Source organism: Epinephelus lanceolatus, chromosome 4 (genome assembly GCF_041903045.1).
Source record: "Epinephelus lanceolatus isolate andai-2023 chromosome 4, ASM4190304v1, whole genome shotgun sequence".
Taxonomy (NCBI): Eukaryota; Metazoa; Chordata; class Actinopteri; order Perciformes; family Serranidae; genus Epinephelus; species Epinephelus lanceolatus.
The window spans coordinates 48433024-48452378 of record NC_135737.1 but is presented as its reverse complement, the minus strand read 5'-3'; the positions used below and the strand labels follow the sequence as shown (position 1 = coordinate 48452378).

The window sequence follows — 19355 nt, the reverse complement described above, 5'->3', positions numbered from 1 at the left end:
GAAACTAACCCAAAGTCCCCACATGAGGACATTGTCCCTGTTCAAAGACGATGCTTGATTTGTTTAATTATTTATCTACTAATCGACACACACCAGAACAAAATGTTAGGTCTCAGGAATTAGATGACACTTGACCCGAAGTGAGGATTATGTTCTTGAAAATTAAAGCACACCTAAATATTTAAACGACAGACACTTATTAGTTCTGATAGGTTGAAATATGATGTTAAAAACCATCATGTCAACACGTCAAAACCCGGAGTTTATTCTTTCATTAAACAAAAACAAAAACATGCTTTTATTTTACTACGAGACCGGAAATCGTCAGTGTTGCACTCTCCGGTATTGACGGTGTTGATGAACTTCATATTTCTGTAATGTCGAACTTTACCAAAGATTATTTACCGGGTTATAATCTCGGTTGAGGTGTCGTTGGTTGGCCGGTACCGGTGCTGTAACTTTAGCGTGTAGCTAAAGTTAGCCTCGGTGTGAGAAGTTAAAGGCCCACACTCAGAGTGGGAGAGACGAGCTCCTGAGAGGAGATGTGTGCCAGGTTCAGGGGCCGGTGGGGGCAGCCGACAGCTTGGAGCTAAACACGGCATCACTTCACAGAGCAGCCGGTGGTCAGATGGCTCTGCTGCACTGTTAGCTCGCCTGGCTCTGTATGTCTGTCAGCATGGGGGACAACAACGGCGTGAACGGGGACCTGAACGCCAACTCCAGGTGCCAGAGCACCGGCGACCCGCAGCTGGACAAGGCGGTGCACCAGTGGTTGACCTGGGACAAGGTGAGAGTCTGTCCGCCCGTCAGAGCGTGATGTTCAAGCCGCTGGGAGCTCGGGTCTGTGCGGCTGAACGTGTCCGGCTGTGCGGGGGGACCGTCACACCAGACCTCCCCTAAAAATCAGCATTTTAAGAAAGACGTTGCATATTCGCAAAGAGTGGATAAACTACTCATGATCATACTGCACTTCATAGATGATTATGATGGTCTGGTAAAATCGGCACACTAATAGTTTAGTAAAGTTGTACTTAATTTTAATTTAATAGTAACTTTGTTAGCTGAGTTCCGCTGCGTTGGGGGCGTGTAGGAATCGCTGGCGCAGCAGCTATAAAATCTAAATTTATTTAAAACAGGAGCTTTAAAGTTGAAACTTGATATGCCGAATTTTTCACTAGACCCACCCAGTTAAGACGATCCGTCAAAACATGCTTAATGTTTTAAATTCTGTTGTCATTATGAAATAAAATGTTAAATTGACAGATTTTGGATGGAAGCTCTGGGTATGGGCAGAGCGGCACGTGATGGCCGCAGTGCGGACCTGCAGGCCGGCGGTCTGGGTCGTGATGGAGATTAGTTTTGTGGGTTATCACACGATTAAACGGCAGCATGACTCAGCTGTTTTACAGGCCTGAGCAGTCAGCAGCAGCTCTGCTCTAATGATGAGTTATACTGATGTCAACCAGCCTCCATTCATATTACAGATAATTTAGTTTTGTCTGAACGCCAGTTTGAACCAACAGGGTGATCTTCACCTCCCACACTGAGTCACACTGAGTCCATACGCTTCACATGTTCAAACTCACATATGAAGATAAATATGGGAACATATTACAAACCAGTTTACAGGCCTTTACACCAGTCTAACGGACTGGTAATGAAAGTAAATGTTATTTTTTAATACTGTAATGCCACCTTGGGAAAAATAAACAAATAAACAAAGCGAAGAAACAATTTCCTTACCAAACCTTTACAAGATGAAACTTTCAAGTGTCATGAACTCAACAAAAAAAAAAAAACAGCCTTAACAGTTACACTCAGAGAAAACCGAGCACAAATATCGTCCAATGAAATGAAACTTCTGAATGTAAAGTTACAGTCAGTGGAAAGTATAAAGAATCAGCTGACTGTAACTTTACATTCAGAAGTTTCAGTTTATCAACATCCTCTGGTACAATCTGTAGTTTGAGCAACAGCCCTCCAGCCAGCCCTGAAGCCAATCAAAGAGCCAGCCATAGAGCCAGCCCTCAATCCGCTTCTATTCTATCTGTGTCATGGTGGAAGGCATATAGAAATGCCAAAGCTGAGAGGGGAGCAGAGATCTGGGTGCTGTAAGGATGTTGATAAACTGAGACGGCCCACTTCAGATTTATTTCCTGTATCTGCGTCATGTGGGTTTAGTACTTTGCATGATTGTATGCCTTCTATCATGGTCACAAAGAGTATAAACGCGGTTTGAGAAAGAGACCCGCCCCTTTCTAGGGCTGGCTCAGGGGCTGGCTCTTTGATTGGCCGGAGGGGCTGGCTGTTGCTCTAACTACACATTCTTGTATCCACCATGACACAAAGTGTATAGAAATGGATTGAGAGAGAGACCCGCCCCTCTCTATGGCTGGCTGTAGGGCGGGCTCTATGGCTGGCTGTAGGGCGGGCTCTATGGCTGGCTGTAGGGCTGACTCTATGGCTGGCTGTAGGGCTGGCTCTATGGCTGGCTGTAGGGCTGGCTCTATGGCTGGCTGTAGGGCTGGCTGTAGGGCTGGCTCTATGGCTGGCTGTAGGGCTGGCTGTAGGGCTGGCTGTAGGGCTGGCTCTATGGCTGGCTGTAGGGCTGGCTCTATGGCTGGCTGTAGGGTGGGCTCTATGGCTGGCTGTAGGGCTGGCTCTATGGCTGGCTGTAGGGCTGGCTCTATGGCTGGCTGTAGGGTGGGCTCTATGGCTGGCTGTAGGGCTGGCTCTATGGCTGGCTGTAGGGCTGGCTCTATGGCTGGCTGTAGGGCTGGCTCTATGGCTGGCTCTATAGCTGGCTCTATGGCTGGCTGTAGGGCTGGCTCTATGGCTGGCTGTAGGGCTGGCTGTAGGGCTGGCTCTATGGCTGGCTGTAGGGCTGGCTGTAGGGCTGGCTCTATGGCTGGCTGTAGGGCTGGCTGTAGGGCTGGCTGTAGGGCTGGCTCTATGGCTGGCTGTAGGGCTGGCTCTATGGCTGGCTGTAGGGTGGGCTCTATGGCTGGCTGTAGGGCTGGCTCTATGGCTGGCTGTAGGGCTGGCTCTATGGCTGGCTGTAGGGTGGGCTCTATGGCTGGCTGTAGGGCTGGCTGTAGGGCTGGCTCTATGGCTGGCTGTAGGGCTGGCTCTATGGCTGGCTGTAGGGCTGTAGGGCTGGCTGTAGGGCTGGCTCTATAGCTGGCTCTATGGCTGGCTGTAGGGCTGGCTCTATGGCTGGCTGTAGGGCTGGCTCTATGGCTGGCTGTAGGGCTGTAGGGCTGGCTGTAGGGCTGGCTCTATAGCTGGCTCTATGGCTGGCTCTATGGCTGGCTCTATAGCTGGCTGTAGGGCTGGCTCTATGGCTGGCTCTAGGGCTGGCTCTATGGCTGGCTGTAGGGCGGGCTCTATGGCTGGCTGTAGGGCTGGCTCTATGGCTGGTTGTAAGGCTGGCTCTATGGCTGGCTGTAGGGCTGGCTCTATAGCTGGCTCTATGGCTGGCTGTAGGGCTGGCTCTATGGCTGGCTGTAGGGCTGGCTCTATGGCTGGCTCTATGGCTGGCTGTAGGGCTGGCTCTATGGGTGGCTGTAGGGTTGGCTCTATGGCTGGCTGTGGGGCTGGCTGTAGGGCTGGCTCTATAGCTGGCTGTAGGGCTGGCTCTATGGCTGGCTGTAGGGCTGGCTCTAGGGCTGGCTGTAGGGCTGGCTCTAGGGCTGGCTGTAGGGCGGGCTCTAAGGCTGGCTCTATAGCTGGCTGTAGGGCTGGCTCTATGGCTGGCTGTAGGGCTGGCTCTATGGCTGGCTCTAGGGCTGGCTGTAGGGCTGGCTCTAGGGCTGGCTGTAGGGCGGGCTCTAGGGCTGGCTCTAGGGCTGGCTCTATGGCTGGTTGTAGGGCTGGCTCTATGGCTGGCTGTAGGGCTGGCTCTATGGCTGGCCCTAGGGCTGGCTCTAGGGCTGGCTCTAGGGCTGCTGCTCAAACTACAGATCTAACCAGAGGATGCTGATAAACTGAGACGGCCACTTTAGATTTACTTTCTGTATCTGTGTCACGTGTGTTTCACCTGACTTGAGCTCAGTGTCCAAACGCTAAACACTCATCAGTACTAATCAGAGTGTGGAGGAGAGCCGTGGGAGGTTTGTTAAAGGTTCTATTAATGTTAATCAAATGTTCTCAGTAAAGTGCTGGACGTGAGAAGGAGACTCTGCTGCAAGAATGTGTGTGTATCATTTTACTGCTCCTTCATATACTGTGGGATAGTTAAACACACACACACACACACACACACACACACACACACTCTGCTGTGTAGTTTTTAAAGGTCATGAATGTTTCTGACCTCCACTGTAAATGTCATCAGCCAGGAAAAGACCCACTGAGAGACAGACAGGGAGAGACAGAGAGACAGACAGAGAGACAGACAGACAACATGTTGGTGCAGAGCTGACACCCATCATGTCCTCAGGCTCCACCTCTCTCCTCCGCCATGATTTATATTTGCCTCCCAAAGACACACATGATCACACACACCTCCCAGGGACAAACCAATAAACTTCTGTCGCTCATTAAACATTCCTGCCGCCAACTAGCTGCGTGTGGCGATCATGTGATACTAGAGATGTTTCAGCCGCCACTCAGCGCAGCTCTGGATTTTAAATTAGTAACACCAGGAGCAGATTTCATGTAACATCAGACGTGTTTTAGGATTTTCACAAACATGTTTTAAACCACAACCAGATCTATTTATATTTAGTGTGTTAAACTGAAAATGCATCAAGACACCAGACCCCCGGCGTTGGCACATATTTGATGGCGGCCGTAGCGAGGCCAGATAACGTCACAGCTTTGTGTCGACAGTATGCAGACACAAAGATATGTTTGTGTTACGATGCCTGTTTCAGCACAAGACAGAATCTGACTTCCTGCCTGACTTCCTGTTTGTCTTCCTGTTTGTTTTCCTGCCTGACTTCCTGTCTGACTTCCTGTTTGTCTTCCTGTCTGACTTCCTGTTTGTCTTCCTGTCTGATTTCCTATCTGACTTCCTGTCTGTCTGTCAGCTCTCCAAGTTTTTATCAGACTAACTGGACATAGTGACTTTGTCAGGGACTGTTGTCAGCGGCGGTTTAATGTGTGTGTGTTCGTGGTGACCTGAGTTCTTCCTCTGTGGTGCAGAACCGGCGAACTCGGGCTCAGGTGGAGTCTCTAGTGGCGGCGGGTCGTTTGGAGGATCTGAGGAAGAGGCTGTGCAGCAGGATGAGCTTCGGCACAGCCGGACTGAGAGCACCAATGGGAGCCGGATTTAACCGGATCAACGACCTCACTGTCATCCAGTCCACACAGGTCAGAGCAGCTGCTTCAAACCGGTCCAGCTGGACATGTTACTCAGTGTCCTGTGGTTAATATGAGCGGTGATGATGAAGCTGTGTGTCTGTGTGTGTCTGCAGGGTCTGTACTCGTACCTGTGCAGATACTTTGCAGACTTCAGCAGCAGAGGAGTGGTTGTTGGCTTCGACACCAGAGGACAGGAGGACAGCGGCTGCAGCAGCCACAGGTGAACACTAAACAGCGGGACTTTATTTACCCACAACATGTCCATCTGTACATCAGGTACTCGCCGAGTCTAACGTTGAAGTCATTAAGAAAAGTTTGCACTCACACCTCCACAGTGAACAGAGAATCCAAAGAGGGAGAACATTTTTCTGTCTGCGTGTCTCTGTAAATTCAGAGGTTTCCGTGGGTCCATGAACACAGTGCAGGTGGATTTTCGCGTGGATAACAGCCACAGGCGGAGACATTTTAGTTTCAGGTCATCCATCCGTCCGTCCTGTTCTCATGAACGCACTAGCTATGTCTCAATTCATCGGTGCTACCAAGGCCGTCCCATTTCAAAGGTTCCTTTGAAATTAACAGTTGTTAACTAGCTAACGGTTAACTGTTGTTAACATAACGTTAGCTAAAAGCACACAGCTTAGAATTTAATAAGTTTACCTGAAAATATATCAGATGGCGCTGAATCATCTCCTCAAGTATTAAATAAAATATAAATCTGTGGGTCCATGATTTAGGGCTAACTACCCTAGGAGCTTACTCCCTGTTTCGTCAAGCACAGCTTGTTGCTAGGTAACAGGAACGCCAACGGGTCGGGGTCAGCTGGTGATGCAACCAGGTAATTCTCCGCAGACCAGACGGTCCCGTTTCAAGGACTGTTCGGTCGGGCTGGTACGAGGGAATTTCTTCCAATTTGACACAAATGTCCAATCAGACTTAACAATGAACTGATAAGATTTTAGAGGTCAGTGGTCAAAGGTCAAGGTCACTGTGACCTTGCATCCATGTTCCCACAGACATGGGGCTGGGATGCAGGATGTTGCGACATGCTCTTTCAAAATAGAGTCGAGGATGAACTTGTTTTGGTGGGACATTTGCACATGGGGTGGCAAACGCTGGCATTAAAATGGCTCTGAAAAAGAAACAAAATCGTCGTCACTGTGATTCAACTTTTACAGATAAAACCAGTTTAAGTTCGTACACCAGACTGGACTGGCCTAAAACCAACCGCAGTATTCAGCTCAGATGTGTTATTATCATTTATGTTTGTGTGTTTCAGGTTGGCAAAGTTGACTGCCGCTGTGATGCTCAGCAGAGACGTTCCCGTTCATCTTTTCTCCACATTCGTCCCAACGCCGTATGTGGTGAGGAAACACTGACGCATCACTTCCTGTCAGCTGTCTGTGTGTGGTGGTTGGGTTATTAAAGGTATGTTTGTTTCCAGCCGTACGCTGTGAAGAAGCTCGATGCCGCAGCCGGAGTGATGATAACCGCCTCGCACAATCCTAAAGAAGACAACGGGTACAAGGTCAGAGGTGACATTAGACGCTGGACAGGAAACGTGACTGCTGCTCCAGGTGGTCCAACAGAGACCTGAGGTCTGTCTGTGTCGCCCTCTGCAGGTGTACTGGTGTAACGGCGCTCAGATCTCCTCGCCTCACGACAAACAGATCCTGCAGAATATCGAGGAGCAGCTGGAGCCCTGGAGCGCCTCCTGCTGGGACGAGGAGCTGGTGGAGAGCAGCTCCCTGAGAACAGACCCCCTGACTCAGATCAACAACTGCTACATGGAGGAGCTCTCCTCCCTCTGCTTCCACAGGTAGGACGAGGACAAAGCCGGATCTCTGTCGCTAGTCCCCAGACCTCTGTAGCTACTCCCCAGACCTCTGTAACTAGTCCTCAGACCTCTGTAACTAGTCCCCAGACCTCTGTAACTAGTCCTCAGACCTCTGTAACTAGTCCCCAGACCTCTGTAGCTAGTCCCCAGACTTCTGTAACTAGTCCCCAGACCTCTGCAGCCAGTCCTCAAACCTCTGTAACTAGTCTTCAGACCTCTGTAGCTAGTCCCCAGACCTCTGTAACTAGTACTCAGACCTCTGTAACTAGTCTTCAGACCTCTGTAACTAGTCCCCAGACCTCTGTAGCTAGTCCTCAGACCTCTGTAACTAGTCTTCAGACCTCTCTAACTAGTCCCCAGACCTCTGTAACTAGTCCTCAGACCTCTGTAACTAGTCTTCAGACCTCTCTAACTAGTCCCCAGACCTCTGTAACTAGTCTTCAGACCTCTGTAACTAGTCCTCAGACCTCTGTAACTAGTCTTCAGACCTCAGTAGCTAGTCCCCAGACCTCTGTAGCTAGTCCTCAAACCTCTGTAACTAGTCTTCAGACCTCTGTAGCTAGTCCCCAGACCTCTGTAGCTAGTCCTCAGACCTCTGTAACTAGTCTTCAGACCTCTGTAACTAGTCCCCAGACCTCTGTAGCTAGTCCTCAGACCTCTCTAACTAGTCTTCAGACCTCTCTAACTAGTCCCCAGACCTCTGTAACTAGTCCTCAGACCTCTGTAACTAGTCTTCAGACCTCTCTAACTAGTCCCCAGACCTCTGTAACTAGTCCTCAGACCTCTGTAACTAGTCCTCAGACCTCTGTAACTAGTCTTCAGACCTCAGTAGCTAGTCCCCAGACCTCTGTAGCTAGTCCTCAAACCTCTGTAACTAGTCTTCAGACCTCTCTAACTAGTCCCCAGACCTCTGTAACTAGTCCTCAGACCTCTGTAACTAGTCTTCAGACCTCTGTCACTAGTCCCCAGACCTCTGTAACTAGTCTTCAGACCTCTGTAGCTAGTCCTCAAACCTCTGTAACTAGTCTTCAGACCTCTGTAACTAGTCCCCAGACCTCTGTAGCTAGTCATCAAACCTCTGTAACTAGTTTTCAGACCTCTGTAACTAGTCCCCAGACCTCTGTAGCTAGTCCTCAAACCTCTGTAACTAGTCTTCAGACCTCTGTAACTAGTCCCCAGACCTCTGTAACTAGTCTTCAGACCTCTGTAGCTAGTCCTCAGACATCTGTAGCTAGTCCTCAAACCTCTGTAACTAGTCTTCAGACCTCTGTAACTAGTCCTCAGACCTCTGTAACTAGTCCCCAGACCTCTGTAACTAGTCTTCACACCTCTGTAGCTAGTCCCCAGACCTCTGTAACTAGTCCTCAGACCTCTGTAACTAGTCCCCAGACCTCTGTAGCTAGTCCTCAAACCTCTGTAACTAGTCCCCAGACCTCTGTAGCTAGTCCTCAGACCTCTGTAACTAGTCTTCAGACCTCTGTAGCTAGTCGTCAGACCTCTGTAACTAGTCTTCAGACCTCTGTAGCTAGTCCTCAAACCTCTGTAACTAGTCTTCAGACCTCTGTAGCTAGTCCCCAGACCTCTGTAGCTAGTCCTCAAACCTCTGTAACTAGTCTTCAGACCTCTGTAGCTAGTCCTCAGACCTCTGTAACTAGTACTCAGACCTCTGTAACTAGTCTTCAGACCTCTGTAGCTAGTCTTCAGACCTCTGTAACTAGTCCCCAGACCTCTGTAGATAGTCCCCAGACCTCTGTAGCTAGTCTTCAGACCTCTGTAACTAGTCCTCAGACCTCTGTAACTAGTCTTCAGACCTCTGTAGCTAGTCCCCAGACCTCTGTAGCTAGTCTTCAGACCTCTCTAACTAGTCCTCAGACCTCTGTAACTAGTTCTCAGACCTCTGTAACTAGTCCTCAGACCTCTGTAGCTAGTCCCCAGACCTCTGTAGCTAGTCTTCAGACCTCTCTAACTAGTCCTCAGACCTCTGTAACTAGTCTTCACACCTCTGTAACTAGTCCTCAGACCTCTGTAACTAGTCCCCAGACCTCTGTAACTAGTCTTCACACCTCTGTAGCTAGTCCCCAGACCTCTGTAGCTAGTCCTCAGACCTCTGTAACTAGTTCTCAGACCTCTGTAACTAGTCCCCAGACCTCTGTAGCTAGTCTCCAGACCTATGTAGCTAGTCCTCAGACCTCTGTAACTAGTCCCCAGACCTCTGTAACTAGTCTTCACACCTCTGTAACTAGTCCACAGACCTCTGTAGCTAGTCTCCAGACCTCTGTAGCTAGTCTCCAGACCTCTGTAACTAGTCCTCAGACCTCTGTAACTAGTCCTCAGACCTCTGTAGCTTCTCTGCCTCTTTAGGTAAGACCGGTAATCTCGGGTGTCTCGTGTGTCTCTCATGTCTCTCAGGGATCTGAACAGAAGCTGCCCATTGAAGTTTGTCCACTCGTCATTCCACGGTGTCGGACATTTCTTCGTCCAGCAGGCCTTCCATGCTTTCAGTCTCCCTCTGCCGATCCCTGTCCCTGAGCAGAAAGACCCCGACCCCAACTTCTCGTCTGTCCGCTGCCCCAACCCCGAGGAGGGAGAGTCTGTCCTGGTAGGACACAGATCCCAGATCTTAAATTCCATGTTTTTTTACACCTGTTTTAACAACCAGTTACTATTTATCTGCAGGAGCTTTCCCTTCGTCTGGCAGAGCGGGAAAATGCTCGCATCGTCCTGGCGACGGATCCTGATGCTGACCGATTGGCTGTTGCAGAGAAGTCTGACAGGTAATTGTGATGTTTACTTAGAGGCACTTCAGTGCCAAATCTGTCAGTGTTGATGCTCTAAGTTGAGCACAGGTGTAGTTTACCTGAGTCTGCCTGTCTCTCAGGTGTGGTTGGAAGGTGTTCACAGGTAACGAGCTGGCAGCTCTGCTGGGTTGGTGGATGTTCTTTAACTGGAAGGAGGCTCATCCGGATCCTGCAGACACCCAGAAGGTTTACATGATGGCCACCACAGTGTCCTCCAAGATCCTGCAGGCCTTCGCTCGCATCGAGGGGTTTCACTTCGAGGTCAGATTACGACTTGTGTGTGTGATGTCATATCTGTTAAAGTGATGATGATGATGATGATGATGAAGGTCTCCTGTTTGTCTGTGGTCAACAGGAAACTCTTCCTGGGTTTAAGTGGATCGGGAACAGAATACACGAACTCACCAAAACAGGAAACAGCGTCATATTCGCCTTCGAGGAGTCGATTGGTAACTAAGTTTAATTTTTACTGGAGGCCAAATATTTCTGGGTTGTCCATCTGTCTGCCTGTACGTCCCATTCTCATGAACGGGATATCTCAGGAACGCCATGAGGGAATTTCTGCAAATTTGGCACAAACGCCCACATGGACTCAACAAAGTCTGTGACTAAAAGTTCACAGTTTTTAAAGGAGTTTTATGCCTCTGCACCGGCGACAGCTGTGGTTGGAGGCATTTTGTTTTCGTGTTGTCTGCCTGTACGTCCGTCTGTCCCATTCTTGTGGGTGAGATATCTCCAGAACACCACGACGGAATTTCGGAAAGGTCTGTGCAAATGTCCACCCGGACTCATCAATGAACTGATTAGAATTAGGTGGTCAAAGGTCACTGTGACCTTGTGTCCATCTCTCTCTCACCAACACAATATCTCAAAAAGGCCTTGAAAGAACTTCCTTAAATTTGGCAAAAACGTCCACTCGTGCTCAACGATGAATGTCTGCGACTAAAAACTGTTACTGTCTTGACGTGAGAGGGTTTTATAGTTTAGTCTAAATCTTCGTATGGTGATCAGACTGTTACGGTAAACAATGAGAATAACATACACAAGAAATTAGAAATGGTTAAAATAATAATGATAATAATAAAGGTTAATAGTATTTAAATATTCACAGATGATCCCAGTGAGACATTTGTGTTTGTGAATAAAGTCCTGGTGTTGAACTCGTTGTCGGACTCTGACAGAAACTGTTGTTGTCTGGTGTCGGCAGGTTTCCTGTGCGGCAGTATGGTTCCTGAGAAAGACGGCGTGAGCTCGGCAGTGGTCGTGGCTGAAATGGCTGCTTACCTCCACAACAAGAACCTGAGTCTGAACCAACAGCTGCACAACATCTACCAGACGTACGTAAGCTGCTGCGTTTCCTGCAGGACGAACCGATGACATGGTCAGAGCTCTCAAAAATAAAAGTCCTCACAGTGATAAAAAACACCAAAACAGAAGAATGAAAGGAGGCGTCTGGAATTATTCATTTAGGAACACGTGTTTTAAAGTCAGTCAAAGTTCTCATCTCATTACAGTGTTGTTACTTTTGACTTTCATGAAACATTAAATGAAATAACAGCGACATTTTCTCCTTATTTTTCTGCACATATTAAATAATTCATTCACACTTCTGTGTTACACTAATCTTCTGTGGATAACAGCAGACTAATTTTATTTAGCTGTCGACTTAACGCAGCTTTAATCTGCTGTCTGACGGCTCTGTAGCACCCACTAGTGGTGGGCGGCTGCATGACAGTTAAGCAACCTTGAACATGAATAAAACACTAATAGGTTTAACTGACTAATATTTCTGGTGCTGACTAGCGAGGGGTGGACGTCCTATCGCACACATCTCTAAACCGAAACAAGGACTCTGTCTTAACTGCAGCATGACCCAGTTTATGGTGATGAATAAAAAAACTAACCCACCTGAGCAGAGAGTTCTGCGACCACGAGAACCAACAGATACACTTCTGATTTTGCACTTTAGATTTGACTGAACTCATTTTTGTTGCTCCTTCCTACAGTCGTGTCTGGGGACCAAACCGACTTTGTAGTTTGTTCTTTCTATGATTGTATTCCTCCAGAAGTTTAATCTCTTCCTCCGACTGACTATCAGCCAACTCTGTGAAATGATAACAGGCGTCACAAGCAAGCAAACAGTCTCCATGGAAACTTACTGCTGTAAATTCTCTTTCAACGTAGTAAATGAGTTTTTTTTAACCAAGGAAATCTTCTAAGAGATTCTGTGTAACTGTGTAAGTCCCTAAGCTAAGGAGAAATTAAGCCTTAAGTGTCATATTTAAGCAAAAAACTTAAGGTGTTATGTGCAAGCAGCCCCTGGTCCAAATGTAAACTGACACAAGTGTTTAAGTCAAGACAACAACTGAGTATAAGCAGTTGTTGTTTGTTTGATCAACATATCTACAGTTCAGATCAGCTGATAATCTGGACAATAAATCATGGTCATTTTTACAGATCATTCTTGTTCAGTTCAGTGATTCTGATTCAAACCTTAATAAAGATTTGGTTTTAAACCCATAAAGACAGACAGCGTTCTCACGGTCATGAAAAACCTGGAAAAGTCATGGAATAAGTAAAAATCACTGAAAGTTCTGCAAAACTCTGGAATTCTGTTGTGTAGACTGAATTAATTGTTACAGTAGTCTTCAGGGATAAACGTCCACGTAATGTAACATAACTGTGAAGTTATTTCAATCAGCCGTCGACATAACGTCGCTCTGATATTTGTCGACTGCTCGATACATCGTTTCAGCATTGACACTGTGACGCACATTAGTCGTACTGCAACATGTGTGACGTCACTGAATAATACCAGACAGGTCTTCACCTTAAAGAAAGGTGACTGTAGGTGATAGGCGTCCTGGAAAAGATTTGAGATTTTATCATGATATGAAAGAAGTGTCCAAACTCACATATGAGAAGTAACAAAATGTGCATGTAGAAATATTATTAAATCTATAAATTATTTCTGTGGTTATATGTGACATTAACATATATGTAAACAAACAAAAACTCAGTTCTTCCATAATCTTTGAGCTGAAGTTCATTTTTTAAATTCAGTCTGTTCACCATCATGTTCAGACGAGTCAGAGCTTTGCACCAGCAGAGGGCAGCAAACACCGAGTCACCAGCCAGACGTCCTCTGAGTCTCTCAGAGGAACTTGAAGCTTTGCAAAAACACAGATGAGGGCAATATGAATATTATCAATAATATTTGTTTTGATAACTCTCTGAGTCTCTGACAGGAGATTAAACTCTGTCCTGATTTGTGACTCTGCTGACTGAGGGGGTCAAAGTGTGATGTCAGACGGAGGGTTGTCCTGTTACGTGTCGTGAGTTTGAGTCCTGACGGAGTCAGAATAAAGATGCTGATGTCTCTGAAGCGTTGAGATCAGAGTGTGTGGATCACTCTCACAGGATATCCAACAGTTATGATCTGTACAGTTCTATCTTCCTCCTTTCTCCTCTAAATGTCCTCCCCGACAGACCGCTGTGCAGCAGCAGAGAACAGTTTCAGGCCTCTGAGTTTGTTTGTTATTATCATCATCATTATTATCTGTGGTCTCACGCTTTGACTCAAACGTCCATGAGCTGGAATGAAACATGAAACTTGAACTGGAATTGATGTGCAAATACTCCACAAGAAACACGACTCAATCAGCCACATGTTGGCGCTGTAATTAACATTGAAAAAATCAGATTTTCAAAAGGCCACGCCCCTCACACTGTAAAGGCCGAAACACACTGGCAGCAGCGACACACATGTCAGCGCTCCTGGACATGTCGCACTTCACCCCGCTGTCCTGTTTCCAGCCTCGCCGCCCCCAGAATTTCCCCCACTCAACCTCTGCTGGTACAGACTAGTTCCTGTAGCAGCTCCTCTTCTCTGCTCCTGTAGCAGCTCCTCTTCTCTGCTCCTGTAGCAGCTCCTCTCCACATGATGTGAAGCTGACGCAGAGGAGGAGGAAGTACAGATCGGTCAGTAACAGTAACTTTGTGTGGTCGTCTGTTGATGAGCTGCAGCGTGACGTGTCCAGTGTGTGTGTTAGGGGCGGCATTCAATACGCATCATATGACACATCGTGGTGGTTGACTGGAAATTTGGAGCGCGTGCAGCTCGGTGTGCTACAGAAGCCTCTGAGACCGTAAAGCTCCGCCATGATGGATTGTTATGATAATTTGCATAATGAGAAGAACAGTAGAACAAATAGACTTTAATTAATTTTAACTCAGAAGGTGGGACACCATCCAACAATAGCTGAGCAAGATCACTCAAAAAACATGGCGGCTGAGGGCGGGGCTTAGCAGGAAGTTGGCAACAACGTTAAGTGTTGTTTGACGAGTCCTGATTGAACTCAGTTTGGTTCAGTTGTAATGAAGGTGGAGAAAATGGCAGCACTTTGAGTGTGCTGTTGTTGAAATGCTGCAGATGGTTTGACGGGTGTGTGATCGTCTCCGTCCTTCGTCAGACAACATTAACCCGCTGAAGTGTCTCTGAGCGTCCCTCTCAGAGAAGACGTTAACCCTCGGGTTGCCACCTTCAGACCGTCACGTCCTCAGAAACAGTTTTCATTTGCACGAGTTTATTCTGCTCTTATTTTGACAGTTGCTTCTGTTGTGACTTCCTGTCTCCAGGTACGGTCATCACGTGTCTAAGACGTCGTACGTGGTCTGTAACGACCCGCCCACCATCCAGAAGATCTTCAGCCGCATCAGAAACTTTGACGGCGAAGCGTCATACCCAAAGACGTGCGGCGGCGTCCCGATCGTCCACATCAGAGACGTCACCACGGGATACGACAGCAGCCGGCCCGACCTCAGATCAGTAAGAAACCATCACCTAATCGATCAGTTAATCACCTTCCTGCTGACGGTTTGATTCCCGTTGTGTCAGGAAGTAAAAGTACTCGAACGCAGCAGTAAAAAATATGTGTAATGTATGTAACTGTGTTTCCTGTGGAGGTTCTTCCTGTGACGAGGAGCAGTCACATGATCACCTTCACACTCCAGAACGGCGTCGTGGCGACGCTGAGAACCAGCGGCACCGAACCCAAAATCAAATACTACACGGAGTACTGCGCCGCCCCGGGGAACAGGTCAGCTGACTGTCGTACTCAGTAACACTGCACATCTTAAAGTACAACTGTGAACCTGACCAACCAGAGTCCTGCTTCTGTGTATATTATCCATTAGCTACAGTATTAGCATTATTAAATATTATTTATATTATTATTATTGTTCAGCCTCTGTGACTATGGAATATTAATAATGAATAAATTTAAATATGAAATGTGAAGTCATTTATCAGAACCAATCAGCTCTCAGATCATTCTTAACGACATGATGATAAAATGATTGCCTGAGCGTCCTGATGAAATCATGGCGGCGTGGGCGTGGTCTCTGTGTTGCAGCGAGGCGTCCAGTCTGGAGGAGGAGCTCAGGAAGACCACTGCCGCCCTGCTGGACGAGTTCCTGGAGCCCGAGAGGAACAACCTGATTCGCCGCTGCGTCTAGCCCCGCCTCCCCCTCCCATCAGCTGTTTTCCTGTTGGTGATGATGTCACATCCTGTCGTGTCTGTAGACGAATCAGAGCGGCTGCTGCTTCTCTCTGTGGTGTCAACAAAGTTCAGTTTAGACGAAAATACGAACTGATTCATTAAAAAATAAGTTTCAGGTCTGAACTGTGGTACTCTGTGTCCTCCATACGGCAGAGAGCATGATGGGTAACGGAGTCCAACCGTTGATTCTGATTGGTCATCAGGTCAGAGGACACATTACAGTATTTTCATAGAAACAAAGTCACAGATGAAGTGTGTTGAACCAAATATTTGTTTTCACAGACCTGAACTGTAAACACTTGAAATAAATACGGAGGTTCATTCATGACAAAATCACAGAGCAGAAAACAAATTCAAAACTATCAGGTTTCTGTACAGTGGCCTGTTGCTGTCAGTATTTAAAATGTTTTATTGTTTTTTCATGATGAGATCAATTCCTCATTATTACCAAGAATCAAATATTTGCTTTCAAAGATCTGAACCTTAAAAACTTGAAATGAATATGGAAGTTTATTTATGACAAAACAGCAAATTCAAAGTATGTCATTAACAGGGTTCTTTACGACGGCCTGTTGCTGTCACCATTACATACATATTGTTCTATATTTCATTATAACAAAATAATTTACCTCATCATAATTAGAAACCAAATATTTGTTTTCAAAGAAATGAACTACAAAGACTTGAAATAAATATGGAATTTCATTCAGGACAAAACCACAGAGAGCAGAAAACAAATCACTGTGAGGGAAATATAGTTTTTTGTTTTGAAAAGAAAATTTCCTCGTTATTACTAAAAAACCAAATGTTTAATGTGGTTCACTTTATTTTGTTTCATCAAGAAACTCTCGTTGTTACAAAGAATGTGAAATAAAATAAATTATGTTGTATTTATATTTACATTCACTGTTTAAATGTTTCTTCTTGTAATCAAATATTCAGATTTTGTGTAATGAGAATATTTTGGGATGTGACCAGATAAAGTTTTTTGGTTCTTGTTTCGCAGTTTGAATTTTGTTTTTCTGATTTTTTTTTTTTCAATGTAAAAATGAATCTTTAAATATCGAAGAACAAGAAGAGAAAATAATGTGAATTAAAATTTTGTTCTTTGTTAAAGGTTTACGTTGAACTGAAAGTTCAGGAAGTGAAGTCAGCGGTGGGTTTTAGGACAATCAAAATCAAGCTCTCTGATTGGACAGGTCTCACAGCAGTGAACTCTGGGAGTTGTAGTTGAATTTTCTCCTGACATTAATCCGTGACCTTTGACTTTGTTTAAAATATTAAATTATTTAATTAGTCGACAATTTTGATAATCAGTTGTTCGTTTTACGTCGTCAGTTCTTTGGTTCCAACGTCTCAGATGTGAAAACCTGCGTTTGTATGGAGGACAGAAGCTGCCAAAATCAAAAATAAATAATTGATTCAATAAATCAATGAATATTCCATAAAATGTACCAAAAATAAAATAATAAATTCAAAGAATGCATCAAGAAATTTATCAAGGAAATAACGCAGAAATATTTTTTATTTAAAATGACCTAAAATTAAAGTATTTAATAAATAAGTGAATATGACATTAAATTTACGAAAAATAAAATAATAAAATGCATCAAGAAATGTATCGAGAAAATAAGACAGATTATTCTAAGTTTATCCAAAATGTATGGGGATAAATTTGTCTCAAATATTGTCAACTTGTGTGAGTGTCTGCAATTATAAAACAAAAAAGAAAATGGCAAATAAAAATTAAAATCTGAGTACCTTAAATTAATCATCAAATAAATAAAAAGCATTTGAAAATATCTTCCTAACAACTGTCACAGATATTTGTGAGTCCTGTTTCTATTTGTGAATTTAAAAAAGAATCATAAACTCAAAAGACTCAAAGTCAAAGAATGCAAATTTGCAAGTGCAGAATTAGGATTCACAAATATTTGTTTTTCATTTATTTATAAATTAATTAATAATAGTCCTCACAGGTTTTTGTGTAACTTGTGTGTTTGCAGACTCATTATATATTTATAAAATATTTTTGTGAGTTCACAAATCTTTTTGTAAATATATAATGTGTTTTATATTTAAACATTTCACATCAAAACACACATTATTGATCTGTTCACACAAATGATATTGACACAAATTCATCTCCATAAAAATAAAATAATGAAAAAAATAATAATAATAATTAAAAAATATAAATATGTATAATATAAAAATACAGAAATAAACATGGTTATTTTAAATAAAGTAAAATGGGAAAATAATGCAAAAAATAATTAATAGTAAACGTTTATTAATAAATGAAACAGGAAAGTAAATAAAAACAATATTTTATTGAATGATGTAGTAATGAAGTTTATGAAGCTTTTTTTGATCTTTCGGACAAAACGAGACGTCACTTTGGACTCTTTGACATTGTCAAACAATGAGTTCATTAAATCAGATGATAACACAGTAGTTAGTTAGTTATTGTTCAGCGTCAGATTTCAACTGTTACAGTTGTTCCTGCTCAGTGGTTTTGTCATGAATGAACTTCCGTATCTGAGATGGGGAGAGAAAATCAGCTGTTTACCTTGTTGTGGTTTCTAATGTTTAGCTGAAAGTTTCCCGCCGCACTCTGTGATCCATGTTCCTTATTTTTCTACTGAGAGATACAGAAACATATTTATGTTGTTGTTGTTGTTGTTGTTGTGTTAAAGCACTCTGTTTTCAGTGTGGTTGTTTGTAAAGAGGACAGAGTCAGACCTCTGTGTGTGTTCCTGTCGATGTGGCTCTCTGATGATCCACCAATAAAACACCAGAAAACTGTAAACTGTGTTTGTTTGTTTGTGTTTGTGCACACACTAACTCACTGACTCATATAATCAACACTTATCTTAACACCTGTGTGACTCATATAATCAACACTTATCTTAACACCTGTGTGTGACTCATATAATCAACACTTATCTTTACGCCCGTGTGACTCATATAATCAACACTTATTTTAACACCTGTGTGTGACTAATATAATCAACACTTATTTTAACACCTGTGTGTGACTCATATAATCAACACTTATCTTAACACCTGTGTGACTCATATAATCAACACTTATCTTAACACCTGTGTGACTCATATAATCAACACTTATCTTAACACCCGTGTGACTCATATAACCAATACTTATTTTAACACCTGTGTGTGACTCATATAATCAACACTTATCTTAACACCCGTGTGACTCATATAATCAACACTTATCTTAACACCTGTGTGTGACTCATATAATCAACACTTATCTTAACACCTGTGTGACTCATATAATCAATACTTACCTTAACACCCGTGTGACTCATATAATCAATACTTATCTTAACACCCGTGTGACTCATATAATCAACACTTAACACCTGTGTGACTCATATAATCAACACTTATCTTAACACCCGTGTGACTCATATAATCAATACTTATCTTAACACCCGTGTGACTCATATAATCAACACTTAACACCTGTGTGACTCATATAATCAACACTTATCTTAACACCTGTGTGACTCATATAATCAACACTTATCTTAACACCCGTGTGACTCATATAATCAACACTTATCTTAACCCCCGTGTGTGACTCATATAATCAACACTTATCTTAACACCTGTGTGTGACTCATATAATCAACACTTATCTTAACACCCGTGTGACTCATATAATCAATACTTATCTTAACACCCGTGTGACTCATATAATCAACACTTATCTTAACACCTGCGTGACTCATATAATCAATACTTATCTTAATACCTGTGTGACTCATATAATCAATACTTATCTTAACATCTGTGTGTGACTCATATAATCAACACTTATCT

At 44.3% G+C, this 19355-nt stretch overlaps 1 protein-coding gene across 1 annotated transcript; it reads left to right on the top strand.

Annotated features, from left to right (window-relative positions):
- Positions 1 to 333: 333 nt before the first annotated feature.
- On the top strand, positions 334 to 15620 carry pgm2l1 (phosphoglucomutase 2-like 1). The gene is made up of 14 exons (XM_033631417.2): positions 334 to 787; positions 5149 to 5316; positions 5421 to 5527; positions 6584 to 6668; positions 6749 to 6832; positions 6927 to 7123; positions 9551 to 9740; positions 9818 to 9915; positions 10020 to 10200; positions 10295 to 10388; positions 11147 to 11276; positions 14578 to 14767; positions 14905 to 15038; positions 15354 to 15620. The coding sequence occupies exons 1-14, from the start codon at positions 665 to 667 to the stop codon at positions 15454 to 15456; spliced, it is 1884 nt and encodes a 627-aa protein (XP_033487308.1). The 5' UTR covers positions 334 to 664; the 3' UTR covers positions 15457 to 15620.
- The last annotated feature ends 3735 nt before the right edge of the window (positions 15621 to 19355 follow it).

Excerpts from the sequence above, each read along its gene's own strand:
- pgm2l1 (XM_033631417.2), top strand. The coding sequence starts at position 665 with ATGTCTGTCAGCATGGGGGACAACAACGGCGTGAACGGGGACCTGAAC. Across the intron at positions 788-5,148 it reads AGTGGTTGACCTGGGACAAG|AACCGGCGAACTCGGGCTCA; the intron begins GTGAGAGTCTGT and ends TCTGTGGTGCAG. Across the intron at positions 10,389-11,146 it reads CGCCTTCGAGGAGTCGATTG|GTTTCCTGTGCGGCAGTATG; the intron begins GTAACTAAGTTT and ends TGGTGTCGGCAG.